Source organism: Podarcis muralis, chromosome 13 (genome assembly GCF_964188315.1).
Source record: "Podarcis muralis chromosome 13, rPodMur119.hap1.1, whole genome shotgun sequence".
NCBI lineage: Eukaryota > Metazoa > Chordata > Lepidosauria > Squamata > Lacertidae > Podarcis > Podarcis muralis.
In genome coordinates this window covers 17,769,134-17,783,217 of record NC_135667.1, presented here as the reverse complement: position 1 = coordinate 17,783,217, position 14,084 = coordinate 17,769,134, and the positions used below count along the sequence as shown (strand labels likewise).

At 46.9% G+C, this 14,084-nt stretch overlaps 1 protein-coding gene across 5 annotated transcripts; it reads left to right on the top strand.

Annotated features, from left to right (window-relative positions):
- The first annotated feature begins 7,969 nt into the window (after nt 1-7,969).
- On the top strand, nt 7,970-12,263 carry COX6B2 (cytochrome c oxidase subunit 6B2). 5 transcript variants are annotated; one of them, XM_028703930.2, is made up of 4 exons: nt 7,970-7,991; nt 9,321-9,464; nt 10,674-10,774; nt 12,022-12,263. In XM_028703930.2, the coding sequence occupies exons 2-4, from the start codon at nt 9,323-9,325 to the stop codon at nt 12,073-12,075; spliced, it is 297 nt and encodes a 98-aa protein (XP_028559763.1). In that variant the 5' UTR covers nt 7,970-7,991; nt 9,321-9,322; the 3' UTR covers nt 12,076-12,263. The 5 variants fall into 5 exon arrangements, with proteins under 5 accessions (XP_028559763.1, XP_028559762.1, XP_028559761.1 ...); XM_028703929.2 differs by lacking the exon at nt 7,970-7,991 and adding an exon at nt 8,012-8,045; XM_028703928.2 differs by lacking the exon at nt 7,970-7,991 and adding an exon at nt 8,056-8,168.
- The last annotated feature ends 1,821 nt before the right edge of the window (nt 12,264-14,084 follow it).

Sequence of the window (14,084 nt, the reverse complement as noted above, 5' to 3'; positions counted from 1 at the left end):
GCTCTTGCCACTGCTTCTGTGGCTGTGCTGTCTCCACGCTGCCTCATCTGCCACCTCGTCTACAACCATGTCCTTCCCACATTACAGCTGCGTCTGTGTGACATACTCCACTGCCGCACAGGCAGAGTAGCAGGGAGTCGAGGTGGAATGCTTCAAGTAGCAAGGTGTCTTGGGCCCAGCCCTGATTAGAGTCCAAAACATCTGGAAGGCACCAAGTTGCGGAAGGCTGGAGTCAATGATTTAGCTCTTGTCAAACTGTGGTAGTTTTTTTTTTGGGGGGGGGGGGTTTGGTGCAGTTTTCATTCCAGCCTTTCCATTGCAGGGAAAGTGCCCCTGTTGCAAAACGTATCATCCGAAAATCAGGTAAGGATGGAAGGACTGAAGTCAAGGGCCCCACTCAGGTTAAACGTCAGCTTTAATGCAGCTGAGAGCCTGAAGCAGCTGGGGGAGCAGGGGTGTATTTCCCTAGAACCTGTGCCCCTTCCCTATTTTATACAGACCCCTCTTCAACCACAGGTCTCTTAGGAGCCTCCACAGCATTTACTATCTTGCTTCCTGCCTCCTCTCCTTTCCCCCCTCTCAAGGTGTTCCTGGCCGCTCTGCTCAAGAAACACGTGGAATCCCAGTCAGGGAGGTAAGGACAGTTAAAAGAGTCTGAACGTTTCCTTCTCCGACTCTGTAGATGCCATTACAGATGACCCACTGGCTCTCAGACTCGGGGTGCTTTATGACAAAAAAATGGCACCAATGTGGGAAGCCAGAACCTGGGAGGAGAGCAGAGTTTCAGTTCCTCACAAGAAATCAAATGCTGTCCATGTTCTACAATCCAGATTCAGACAATTCCCTTATTGGACCTGCTTGCAGGTTTCCTGTAGGCATCTGGTGGGCAGTTGTGAGAACAGGATGCTGGGCTAGATGGGCCATTGGCCTGATCCAGCAAGCTCTTCTTATGTTCTTATGACCAACCAAAATATAGCAAAATAGTGTGCAAGCTTTTGAGTTCTCCAGAACTCCTCTTCAGGCAAGATGTTTAAAAGCAAAAGATTGGGATGGGGGATGCTCCATGTTTTGTATTGTAGTAGGCAAAATGTTTTTACATGGTCCCCTGCCCATGTAGTCTAGTGGAGTCTCCCACCCAACAGCTGGAAAGTGCTCAGGGGACCACCTTCCTGAATGGATTCAGAAAGCAGGAGCTCTAGCTCATCGAGAAGTGGGTGGGCCAAGCTTTCCTTGGAAGCAAAGGTATGATAATTGCCTTTCTCTTTCCCTGCCTTTGGGGACTCCATTACCCACCTAGGCCAGGAGGATAGCATCTCCTTCTTCCTTTCCAGGGGCACACGTCCAGACCATCACCAGCCACTTCTGCCCCAAGATCTCCCACCTCAGTGGCCGCTGGACCTCGTGGAGTGGGTGCTAAGGCAGCCGCGTCTAACCCATCCAGGCTACTCAGCTGGCATGATCAAATGACTTCTGGGGAACTGGCCACTTTGGCTGCTCCTTCTAAGTTGGGGAGTCGGAATCGGAGCAGCCCCTCACGTTCACAGACAGCAGATGTGAAATCCCCAAAGACTAGTAGGCCACAGACTCCTTTAAGCCCCTCCCCAGAGCAGAGGCGCCCCCCTTCTAAGAGTTCACCCCCGAAGGGAAAGGAGCCTTCTCTACAACTCCGCACAGACGTGAAATCCCCAAAGACTAGTAGGCCACAGACTCCTTTAAACCCCTATCCAGAGCAGGGGCGCTCCCCTTCTAAGAGTTCACCCCCGAAGGGAAAGGAGCCTTCTCTACAACTCCGCACAGACGTGAAATCCCCAACACCAAGCAGGCCACAGACTCCTTTAAACCCCTATCCAGAGCAGGGGCGCTCCCCTTCTCCGAGTCCATCCCTGAAGGAAAAGGAGCCTTCTCCACAACTCCGCACAGATGTGAAATCCCCAACGCCAAGCAGGCCACAGACTCCTTTAAGCCCCTCCCCAGAGCAGGAGCATCCCCCTTCTCAGAGTCCATCTCCGAAGGAAAAGGAGCCTTCTCTACAACTCCGCAGGACAAAGGCATCGCTGGCAGTGGGCCCTTCTGATCAAGGCTGGGATAATGCGGGTGTGAGGCCCTCCAAAGTGGGTGGCCAAACATCAAGACCTCAGAGCAAAGCACTGGAAACAGAAAAACAAAGTAAAGATCTAGCTAAACAGATCCAGTCCAGAAGCGCCTCAGGGAAACCACCCAGGTAAGCTGGGAGAACCAACTGGCATTGAGAGCCCTTTCTTCCTATGATCAGAAATCTTGCACATACAGGGCTCTCTGTATGTTCCAAGGAATGCACATGGGAGCAGCCTACCACCCTAACATCCCCCATGTTCATTCATTTCTATTCTGTATAACACTCAATGGAACACTCCTGGGATTCCAAGCAAGGCCAGTAAATGGTCTCAGGCCATTATAAACCTTAGAATAATAATACTAAGGGATCATCATAGATTTCATTGCATTAGCCGTGTGGCCATAGCATGATATACATAGAAATAACAACATAAAATGGGGGTGGGGAGGTAAAGGTAGATATCGTCCTGGGCAAATACTTAAAGAAAGAAAAAAAAAAGGAATCAATAACTGTATCTTTGTGTTTAATTCCTTGTACAAAGTGAACTAATTAAACTTCTTTTTTACTAGGAGCAATAAGTCCATAAACAAATTGGGAAAGGCTCTGAGTTCAGGTAAGATGAAATGCTAATTAAATGATCTACAGCAATGCTTAGCTCCCATATCCCCCACCATCATGCTCCTGCCTGGTGCTAGTATCACTGAGAGCCAGGCACCCACTAACGGCTCCATTTGCTTTGCAGCGAGACAAAGAAGCAGCCCTACTTTCATAACCATCTATAGTGTCTTGTCCTCATCGCTGGAGAGACTGAAAGGCAAGGGTGATTACAAGGTACCGGACCCTAATGTAAGATGCTAAACCTAACCCACACCATACATTTGAAGTATTCTAATGCAACTTTAAAGATTTTGGCTTCCACCAAAGATTCCTGGGAACTGTAGTATGCTTAGGACGCGGAACTCACAGACCTACAATTCCCAGCACCCTGAACAAACTACAGTTGCCAGGGTTATCCATGAGACCATGATATAAGAGCGGTATTAAATGGTTGTACTGGTGAGACGGCAAAATGTGCACTTGAGGTGATGATCTGTGATAGCCCCTTCCCATGTGCCACCCTTCACTTGAGGTTGCTGTCATATATGAACCAGCCCATAGTGTAAAAGTTCTCCCATGCTTTCTTCTTTCTTCCAGGGGCTTCTTTCTGCATTTCTAAACCACTGAAGCTCCAATGGAAATTTGTCCATAAGTGTTAATTTTACGCCCCCTCCCCCAAACACGTTCCATTTTAACAATAATTACAATAATGATTTTAAATCAGGGTCATAAAACGACACAAATCACAAGGGTTGTGGGAAAGGTGTGCTGCCCCATCCATTGCAGCTACATCATGGCCACCAGGCCATGATGGTGATGATGATGGTGATGATGATGATGATGATGATGATGATGATGAAGAAGACCACCAGGGTGGACAGAACAGTAGCCCTGAGCAAAAATGCTGGACTACTGATAGTGTGGAAAGTCAACTGCAGTTCCACTTATAGCTTACAACAGAAGAGCAAAGCCAGTATTTTCCTAGGAGAACCTGCTTAGGAACAGTCCTAGTAGACAGCTAAAAGGGAGAGGGTTTCTCTGCCTAGTCATGCTTGCCTGGCACCATCATTACTATCCTTTAGGTCCCTTCTAGTTACCCAAGCTTTTAATGGTATCTGAGATCCTGGATGTAGGGGAAGCAATGACAATGAGGACAACTGCTCTTTGATAGTTATGTTTTATATAGTTTGCATTTGTTAGGTAAGCTGCCTTGAGGGCTTTAAAATGCAAACCAGGATAGGACCACCTTAAATAGATGGTGTGTGGTCCTACTCCACTCATGGTAACACATTGTGCTCCCCTGCTCTTGCTTTCAGAAGTTGTAACAGAACCACTTTGAAAGGACCTTGTCTTGATGGAGTCCACGGCACATTTGGTTCCTGTCACAGCCCGTGTTGAAGTGATGAGTGAACCAGGATGCTACTCAATAAAGGTTACTTATATATATAAAAGGAAATTGGAACAACTCGTTGCTATAGATATGCCAAGTATCAGACTATTTTTTAATAAACATAGAAGAAGGAAGAGGAGGAGGTCTTGTTTTCTTTCCTTTTCTGGTTAGAGCCAAACCCAACCAGAACTCACAGATTGTTGACACAAGGGCTTGATGCCTGTGACTGTAAGCCAGATGGTTACCCTCAAGTGCAGGGGTTGGCAAACTTTTTCAGCGGGGGGCCGGTCCACTGTCCCTCAGACCTTGTGGGGGCCGGACTATATTTTGGAAAAAAATATATGAACGAATTCCCACAAATAACCCAGAGATGCATTTTAAATAAAAGCACACATTCTACTTAGGTAAGCCATTCCACCACCCCCACGACTCTCCCCTCCCTTCTTCACAGTACTGAACAAGCCCCGGTGGCTGCTTACCTGTGTTTTGCGAGCGGCAGGGGCTGGCGGCAGCAGGATGGTGCGAGAGGGCTCCAGAGAGGGCTGGCAGCAACAAAGCCCGAATTGAGGCTGCTTACAATGGCGGCCGCTTGAGCGTTAACGCTGCTGCTGCTGGCACCAACAAAGCCGTCCCCTTCTTCTTGGCTCTAGGAAGGGCAGGGAGAAGCAAGGAGGAGGGAGGGAGGAGGCACTGCTGAACGTGCACACTGGTGCAGCCCAAACGATCAGATCCATGCCGATCCACGCGGCGATTCCCAGACCATCTGTGGGCCGGATCCAGAAGGCAACTGGGCCGGATCTGGCCCCCGGGCCTTAGTTTGCCTACCCTTGCTCAAGCGTGACCTGCCAAATGAAGAAATGTTATCACTCCACTTGTGGATAATTTGTTGGATAGGTGGGTGGGTGAGGTGGAGGGTTGGAGCACCATTTTAATTTTTCCCCTCAGAGGAAAAAGCTAGCTTGGAAAATCCAAATTGCTGTTTGTTCCAACTTAGTGTAATGAGCAAGTTTTTGCAGGAAAAGTGCTGGTGCCAAAAAAAAAAAAAGTGCTGAGACACAGTGCTTTAAAGTGCAGACCTGTGCCTAGAAAGCTCGGGGCAAAAGGTAAATGTGGATAAGTCCACAGCTTTTGACAAAGTGTCTCACCCAAGACTCCGAAGTAAGCTTTGCAGTCAAGGAAGAAGAGGAGAGGTCCTCTTGTAGATCAGGAATTGGTTAAGCTGCACAAAGCAAGGAGTAGGTATGAATGGCCAGTTCTCTGAATGATGAGATGCCCTAAGGATCAGTATTGGAACCTGTGCTTTTTAACTTGTTCTTTGTTGTTGTTTAGTCTTGTCCGAATCCATGGACCAGAGCACACCAGGCACTCCTGTCTTCCACTGCCTCCTGCAGTTTGGTCAAACTTGTTCATAAATGATCTAAAATTAGGAGTGGTCAGTGAGGTGACCAATTTTGCTGATGATACTAAACTGTTCATGGTAAGTAAAACAAAAAGAGATTGTGGGGGACTCCAGAAGGAACTACCTAAACAGAGTGTATGGGTGGTAAAAGCAGGGCTTTTTTTTCAGCTGGAAAGCGCTGGAACAGTGTTCTGGCACCTCTCAGCTGGGCCCCAAAGTGAGGGAAGAGACCTGACCAGCCTCTGCAAAGCCCCTCTGGCTCGCAAGGAGATAGTCTCTGGAGACCGTAGATGATTTTCTCTTCAGGCTCCAGGGAGGGTGTACTTGTGAGCCCGAGGCGCAAAGGGGCTTTGCTGAGGCTCTTCAGCCTCCCAGAGAGGCAGGGAGACCATCTAAGCTGCTCAGCTGAGGCACAGAAGGCCCCCCTTGTCTCAACTGAGCAGCCCCAACAAGCCTCTGGCTTGGAAGGAGACCCCCTCCCAGCCTGAAGAGATCCTCTCTGAGCTCTAGAGTGGGTCTTCTGAGGAAGGTGCATTCCAGAAATAGCCACCAGGGGTGGTGCTATGCATACTCTTCCAGCTGAAGTGAGTCACACACACACACACACACACACACACACACACACCACACACACCCCTGAGATGAAGGGCAGGGAAATGATGGTGCTGCCAGAGGTGCCAACTCTCAGCTGCTTCCCCAAAGCACCAAGTGCTGAGATGTTCATGGCTAAACTAAGACTATTTGGCCTTGGAGAGTAAGGCGGGAGAACATTATGGAGGAGTTTTTACATTAAAGAGGCAGCAACATCCAAAGTCGGGGTACCTGGATCCTAGAATCATATCAAAGAATTGCAGAGTTGGAAGGGACCCCCTGCAATGCAGGCAATCTCAACTAAAGCAGATGGCCATCCAATCTCTTATTAAAAACCTCCCGTTTTTAAAGGAGAGCCCACCACCTTCTGACAAAGTCCGAGCCACTGTTATTTAGTTACTCAGGCTCAGGAGAGTCAAGGGCTGGGCTCACTGACCGCAGGAGCTGCTGGACCTTTTGGAGGGGAGTGTGCTAAGGCAACAGCACCTAGTCCATCCAGGCTAGTCAGTCAGCCAGCCAGCTGAAATAACCTCTGAGAAACTGGCCACTTTGGCTGCTCCTATGCTAGGGAGTCAGGATTGTAGCAGCCCCTTACACAGACTGCTCTACAACTCTGCAGGACAATTGCGCCACGGTTGGAGGGTGGATGGCAGCTAACAGATTGAGGTTGAATCCTGACAAGACAAGACAGAGGTACTGTTTTGGGGGGACAGGGGGCAGGTGGGTATGAAGGACTCCCTGGTCCTGAATGGGGTAACTGTGCCCCTGAAGGACCAGGTGCACAGCCTGGGAGTCATTTCAGACTCACAGCTGTCCATGGAGGTGCGGGTCAATTCTGTGTCCAGGGCAGCTGTCTACCCTACCCTACCTGTCTCGCCAGAGTGGTGCATGCTCTAGTTATCTCCTGCTTGGACTACTGCAATGTACTCTATGTGGGGCTACCTTTGAAGGTGACCCGGAAGCTGCAAGTAATCCAGAATGTGGTAGCTAGACTGGTGACTGGGAGTGCCACCGAACTACATTGGCTCCCAGTACGTTTCCGAGCACAATTCATAGTGTTGGTGCTGACCTTTAAAGCCCTAAACAGCCTCAACCCGGTATACCCGAAGTAGAGTCACCACCCCCATCGTTCAGCCCGGACACTGAAGTCCAGCTCTGAGGGCTTTCTGGTGGTTCCCTCCCTGTGAGAAGTGAGGTTACAGGGAACCAGGCACAGGGCCTTCTCTGTAGTGGCGCCCGCCCTATGGAATGCCCTCCCATCAGATGTCAAGGAAATAAACAACTATCTGACTTTTAGAAGACATCTGAAGGCAGCCCTGTTTAGGGAAGTTTTTAATGAATGATGGTTTATTGTGTTTTTAATATTCTGTTGGAAGCTGCTCAGAGTGGCTGGGGAAACCCAGCCAGATGGGCGGGGTATAAATAATTCCTGTTGTTGTTGTTGTTGGCAGTGGGGCCTTCTGGCCAAGGCAAAAATGCTGGACTACTGAGAGTGTGGAAAGCCAATTGCAATTCCACTTATAGCTGACAACAGAAGAGCAAAGGCTGTAGGAGTATCTGTTTAGGGAACAGTCCTGGTGGATGCAAGTTGTCTACCCTGCCTTTCTGGGGTGAGCCGCACGTTAGATCTGTTCAGCTGAACAATAAACATATTTGCTTTGTGCCTAATTCTTGCGTGTGCTTTGCTTTCTTTTGGGGACATTTGCACCCTCCAGGGAAAGGACATGGCATAGATTTATACAAACACCAAACTCACTACAGTTACATCCCCCTCCCCCTTAAAAAAAACCCTCTCCAAATTTGGCAACATTCATCATTGGGAGTCATAAAAAGGGGGCGTGGGGAGGCGGGATGGACAGACTTCTATTCTCTAATTTGAATCAGAAATATTCCACATCATTTTTTTCCTCAGATTGTGTGTGAGTGTGTGTGAAAATACAGGATTGAACAGTGGCCTCTTTTCTCTAGCAGAGGTGGGAACATTTTGCCCTATCTCGCTGCTAAGACACACCACTGTTCGTTCTTCCCTTTGCACCCCTTCCAGAAGATTCCATGGCAGTTATTCCCAACCCACCGTCAGTTGTGCCAGGAGGAGGGTATCTGCCATTTGATTGGCTGGAGGGCTTTCCCTTCAGCGCCTTCTGGAAATTTATTGGGCTGCTACTCCATGCGGGGGGGTTGGGGGAGAGAAAAGTCGGAACTACCTCAGTCCTCTAGAAAACCTTGCCAGTTTGCAGCTGCCATACAACCCATAATCCCAGGGTTGGTTTTCCTTCAGCGCTTTGGTTGGCAGAGAGGCTTTAGGGCCCTGTCCATGCTGTTGGGGGGCAGGATGCCTATGAATACCAGGCTCTAGGAATCACCAGTGAGGATGGAGTAGGATTGTGAGGGGATCGTGAATGAAAGAGTACTATTGTATTCAGGACACATCCAGTTGGCCACTGTGACAACAGGATGCTGGACTAAAGGGCCTTTGGCCTGATCCCAGAGTGTGTCTTTCACCCCACGCCAGGTGAAAGATTCCTGAATTGCAGGGGGTTGGACTAGATGAGTCTCGTGGTCCCTTCCAACACTACAAGTCCGTAATTCTGCTCTGGGCTGTGGGGCGAGGTGCACAGGTTACTCTAGGCACCTCGGCAGAGGAGTGCAAGGGTCCGGGGGGGGAGCACTGATACAGCTCCTTGCCAAGGGAGCCTAGGTACACCTCTGATGGCAACAGCTAGGAGTTAAGAGGCCCATGACGAGTCATTGTAATATGACATCTGTGGAAAGGAAGGACTAAAGCAGAGAAGAGGAGTAGATGTGGCAAGGAGGGGAATAAGAGTTTGGAAGGAATATGAGAACCGCTAGGCTAAAGCATGGGCCGGATTGGGTTGAACACTAGGCCAAGAAAAAACCAGAGGTGTATTAATCTTGCAGCACTTTGGGATTGTTAGATAGGACTGCCATATGTCAGAATTTTCCCAGGCATTACTGGGATTTCAAAGCCGGAATTGATGTCCAGGATCAATCGAAAAACCGCGATTTTGTAAAAAAAAAGTATGCTCAACAATTTTGGGGTGTCCTGGTTTTTACTTTTTGAAATATGGCAACCCTGCTGTTAGAGCAAAGGAACTGGGAATTAAAAGCTATTTCTGACCAGAACTCTTAAGTTCTCTAGGATGTAGCTGAGAGCTGGGGGTGGCTGTCTGCTCTGACAATGGGCAGTGTTGCAGGTTACTTGAGTCTCTCATCTTCCCCCCTCTCAGAAATGCAGACCTTTTCAGCTGCTGCACCATCAGCAGAAGAGATCAACCAATTGAAGAAAAAACAGGGTGACTATCTCACGGCCCCATTTGACCCCCGCTTTCCAAACACCAACCAGACCAAGAACTGCTACCAGAACTACCTGGGTGGGTAAAAGAGAGGGATATGGGTGCACTGGACAAGATTTTTCATTCATGGTATTGAACCACTTTTGAGATATTTGGGAGGGGCAGGCTGATAAGATATATTTTATTTGTCAGGCTTTTCATCGTATATATGTTTAGATGCCCTTCCTAACCTCTACAGCATGGGTAGGCAACCTAAGGCCCAGGGGCCGGATCCGGCCCAATCGCCTTCTTAATCCGACCCGCAGACGGTCCAGGAATCAGCGTGTTTTTACATGAGTAGAATGTGTCCTTTTATTTAAAATGCATCTCTGGGTTATTTGTGGGGCCTACCTGGTGTTTTTACATGAGTAGAATATGTGCTTTTATTTAAAATGCATCTCTGGGTTATTTGTGGGGCATATAAATTCGTTCATTCCCCCCCTCCAAATATAGTCTGATCCCCCCTCCCCAAGGTCTGAGGGACAGTGGACCGGCCCCTTGCTGAAAAGGTTTGCTGACCCCTGCTCTACAGCTTTATGTATTGTTGTTATTATTCATATAGTATAGCTTTAGTAGTGTGGTGTACTATACACAGAAGTAATAAAGACTCATTGCTAAGAAAGTTTTGACTCTGTTGCTCAGATAACAAGGCAGCTGGGGGAAATGCCTGTGAAAATGGGGGAAAAAAAAGAAACTGTCTTGGGTATCAGGAGGATCCTTTTTTTTTCAACCTAATGCTGCTTTAAATACATTCTGATACATAAACCAAAAAGTCAAATTTCTCCCCATCTGGAAGTAACACTCTGTCTTTTAAATGAAACTCTATATTCCACTGTAGCTCGCCAGCACCTCCTGGAGAGTTTGGGATTTCACCCTAGTGAAAGGATGGGTGGGTTTGCCAGTAAGCAAAAGCCCCCTCCACTAGATCTTTCACACTCCCATTGAGCTCAATAGGGCTTACTTTTTCTGACTAGACATGCATAGGGTTGTACTGTTAATGTCCCTGGAGCCAAAGCCAAGAGGAGCTGTGTGCTCTTCTGCTTCGGTGTGTCTTGTTGGTAGGTTCAGACTGAGATATCTTATTGGCTAGAGGAACTTTTAATCATTATGGAGAGGGTGACTCCGACTGGCTGGTACAAAGCTACAGATGATATGGAATTTAAGCAGACATTAAGTGTCCACCAGTGCAGAAACAGGAGTGGTGACGCTTTAGAAGTTGACATGTTGCTTCTTTTTCCTTTTTTGCAGATTATTACCGCTGTGTGAAGACCGTAAAAGCCAACGGCAAGGACATCAAGGTGTGTGAATGGTACCACAGGGTCTTCAAATCCCTGTGTCCAGTTTCCTGGGTAAGTAAAAAAGCATCAAGTCTGCTGCACTCTTTCTTTTCAACAATGTCAATGAAGTTGTAACCAACATGGAGTTGAAACAACAGATATGGTTTCATTTTGTTTTTGCTTAAAAATGTTAATGTTTTAATGTCTTTGTTAATGTCTTTAATGTTTTGGGAATGAAATGGGGCTTATTTTGTACCTTGAACCAAATTTTGGCCTTGGGGAGAGGGATGACAACTTGCCTGATTAAAAATTCCACCCCTTTAAAAAGGGGCAGCTTGATGCAAACGTAGCAAATGATAATTTTTTTGCCAAGACTCAAGTCATGGCCTGCATTTTGGGCAATTTTTAGTATCTTTATGCAAAATCCTTTATCACAGAGGATCCTTGAAGCAAAATCAGATACATAGCAAGATATACTGGCTGAACAGCAAAAATATATGTATGTACACTATATTTAAAGCCACTTCAGACTGCTAGTGCTCCCTTGCATTAAAAAACTTCCAGTAAGGATGGAACAACTTCCAGTAAGAAGAAAAATAACACAGCAGATAGCTGATCTGGTAGCTTTTTATATGCCTTGAATGTTTTATTTTATTTTCTTATGAGGACTTTCACACAAGAATGGTATCCCACACCTAGTGTCTGAAGTGGTGTTGTTCTGCCTCAGGATCATCTGCTATCTTAGTCTGCTGCATAGACCGGGCCCAAGATTCCAGGCCACTAGTCTCTTCAGGACTAGCAAATCCAGAATTTTTAAAAATAAAGTATCAAGTGCAGAATAAGCTATACAAAACATTTTCTAAATTTGCATAATTTATACGGGTCACAAAATCCAGTTTTCTCAGCATAGAATTTGGATTGCTTAGCCACAGATGGGGAACCTGTGGCTCTCCAGCTGTTGCTGGACCACAACTCCTGCTAGCTCCAACATGGTCAATGGTCGGGATGGTATAATGGGAGTTGTCACTCTAACAACACCTGGAGTTTCCCATCCCTGGCCTAATCAGATTATTCTAAAATTAAAACTTTAAAAATACAGCAAAGTACACAGGTACTTTATCACAATATTTCTCCCTCAGGTGGGAGATTTTGGAATACTGTTTGAGAACTGAAAATTGTGAATTACATAGATGATAACGTTAATGATATTATTCATTACTGTGGGAAGATATAACTCGATTTATTTTGCCCTAAGTACCACAATGTCTGGGGCTGTTGACTAAGCTTCCGCAACCTCCTTTCTATTTCCCTCCCTTCAGATACAACGCTGGGATGGTGAGCGTGCACAGGGAACCTTTGCTGGTAGGATATAAACTTCAACCTCCCCTTGCCTTATGGACCACAGCAGATGTTCTTCCAGACCATCTGAAATATCTTGGTCAAACTGTTAGTTACCTCAGCAGATGTGACACTGAGTTAAGGTTATTTTGGTAGGTTTAAAGAAGGGGGAAACAACATAAAATGTTCATTCAAAACAAGCTGAGGGAATAATCATTCTCAATAAATTTGTTCCTATAAATGACAGCGTTCAGGTCATTTTCTTTCCTTTATTTCACCCCCTACCTCATTCCTATGCATGAATGTTTGATTTATCTCCATCCAATATTGCTTAGACCTTTTCCATTATCCTGAGGGGCTTTTGAAACTGTTGAGCGTTTCTGCAATCATCTCCCTCTGTGAACTCTGAACATAAAAGCCACAGAAAATTAGTACATTTAATTTTCATTCAAATTTGTACAGGTAAGTTTTCCCTAACAGGGAAACAGCTTCAGAGAGATGGAGGTGCTTTTAATTTGGTGGGTGGGGAGCAGATCTAGTAAGAAAGTATTAGGATTAAATCCCCCTCCAATGACATGGTCATGGTCTGAATTCCACCCACCCACTGCTGTGTCTTTTAAAGAAGAAGAATATAAGAAAACTGGTCAGTACTTCTTGTCATCTGACCATGTGGGACACAAGAGGCTTGAAGAATCACAATATCAGGAGCTCAGAGTGACTCAAAGATTACCTAGATCAGCAATTTGCCCGAAGCCAAGGTCCTGCGAGCACATACGAAAGGCACACCCAACATACACTGGAAACAAATGGAAGGTGTGAAGTCAGGTCATAAACACCCACTCCCTTGCCCACACCCAAGCCTACAGGGCCAGGGAAAAGGGTGTAGGGGAAATGTAGGCTCATGTACTGTGCAAGCACACACCCCAAGTCCCAGCTGAAAAAAATGATTGGGGTCGGGGGAAAGCTACACACACCCTGTAAAACAGCCGAAGCGGGTGGGCGAAAGTGCATATGAAGGGGAGTGTGGCAAAGGGGAAGCAAATCTCCGCCCAGAATAATGACTAAGGAAACAGGTGTGGGAAATATATTTATGCACGTGCAGCGTCCAGAGGGTTGGCAGCACTCGTGAAGCTACGATGCCCTGGCCTCTGCCAAATACTGTGCCAAATTCTCCCACCCATATGCCATATCTGAGCCAAGAATACTGCCCACAACATTCACACGCCTATGATAGCATGCATACAGACTGAGTGCAGACAACACACTGTTTTTCCTTAGCTTGCAATTGCAATTGCATTTGCTGTTCCTGAATGGTGGGGATCTAAGTGGAGCATATGGCTCCTGATTTCTATGACTCCTATAATACCTGTTCTTTGGCCATGTTGGCTGGGCCTGATGGAAATCTGAGTCCAACAACGTATGGAGGGCCTTCCCAACGCCTCCTATACACACTAGCCATCAAGGGAGTGGTAGTTCAAAACATCTGGAAGGCAGAAGGTTAGGGAAGGCTTCACTAGGCTGTCCCTAAGGCATCTACCCTATTTTGATCTTTAGCCCTTCCTGGCCTAGGACCCTCGTACCTACGGGACCGCCTCTCCCGGTATGCCCCACGGAGAGCCTCAAGGTCCATAAATAGCAACACCCTAGTGGTCCCGGGCCCTAAGGAAGTTAGATTGGCTTCAACCAGAGCCAGGGCCTTTTCAACTCTGGCTCCGGCCTGGTGGAACGCTCTGCCTCATGAGACCAGGGCCCTGCAGGATCTGATTTCTTTCTGCAGGGCCTGTAAGACAGAGTTGTTCCGCCTGGCCTTTGGCTTGGAGCCAATTTGATTCCCTCCCTCTCTTTCTTTTTTCCTTTCCTTCTCCTGCGATGAGGCTACATTTTAATATTTTAATGTTTCAATATTTTAATGTTGTATTTTAATTTTGTTTTTAAGTTGTAATCATTCAACTTGTTTTTATTATTGCTTGTAAGCCACTCTGAGCCCGGCCTTGGCTGGGGAGGGCGGGGTATAAATAAAAATTATTATTATTATTATTATTAT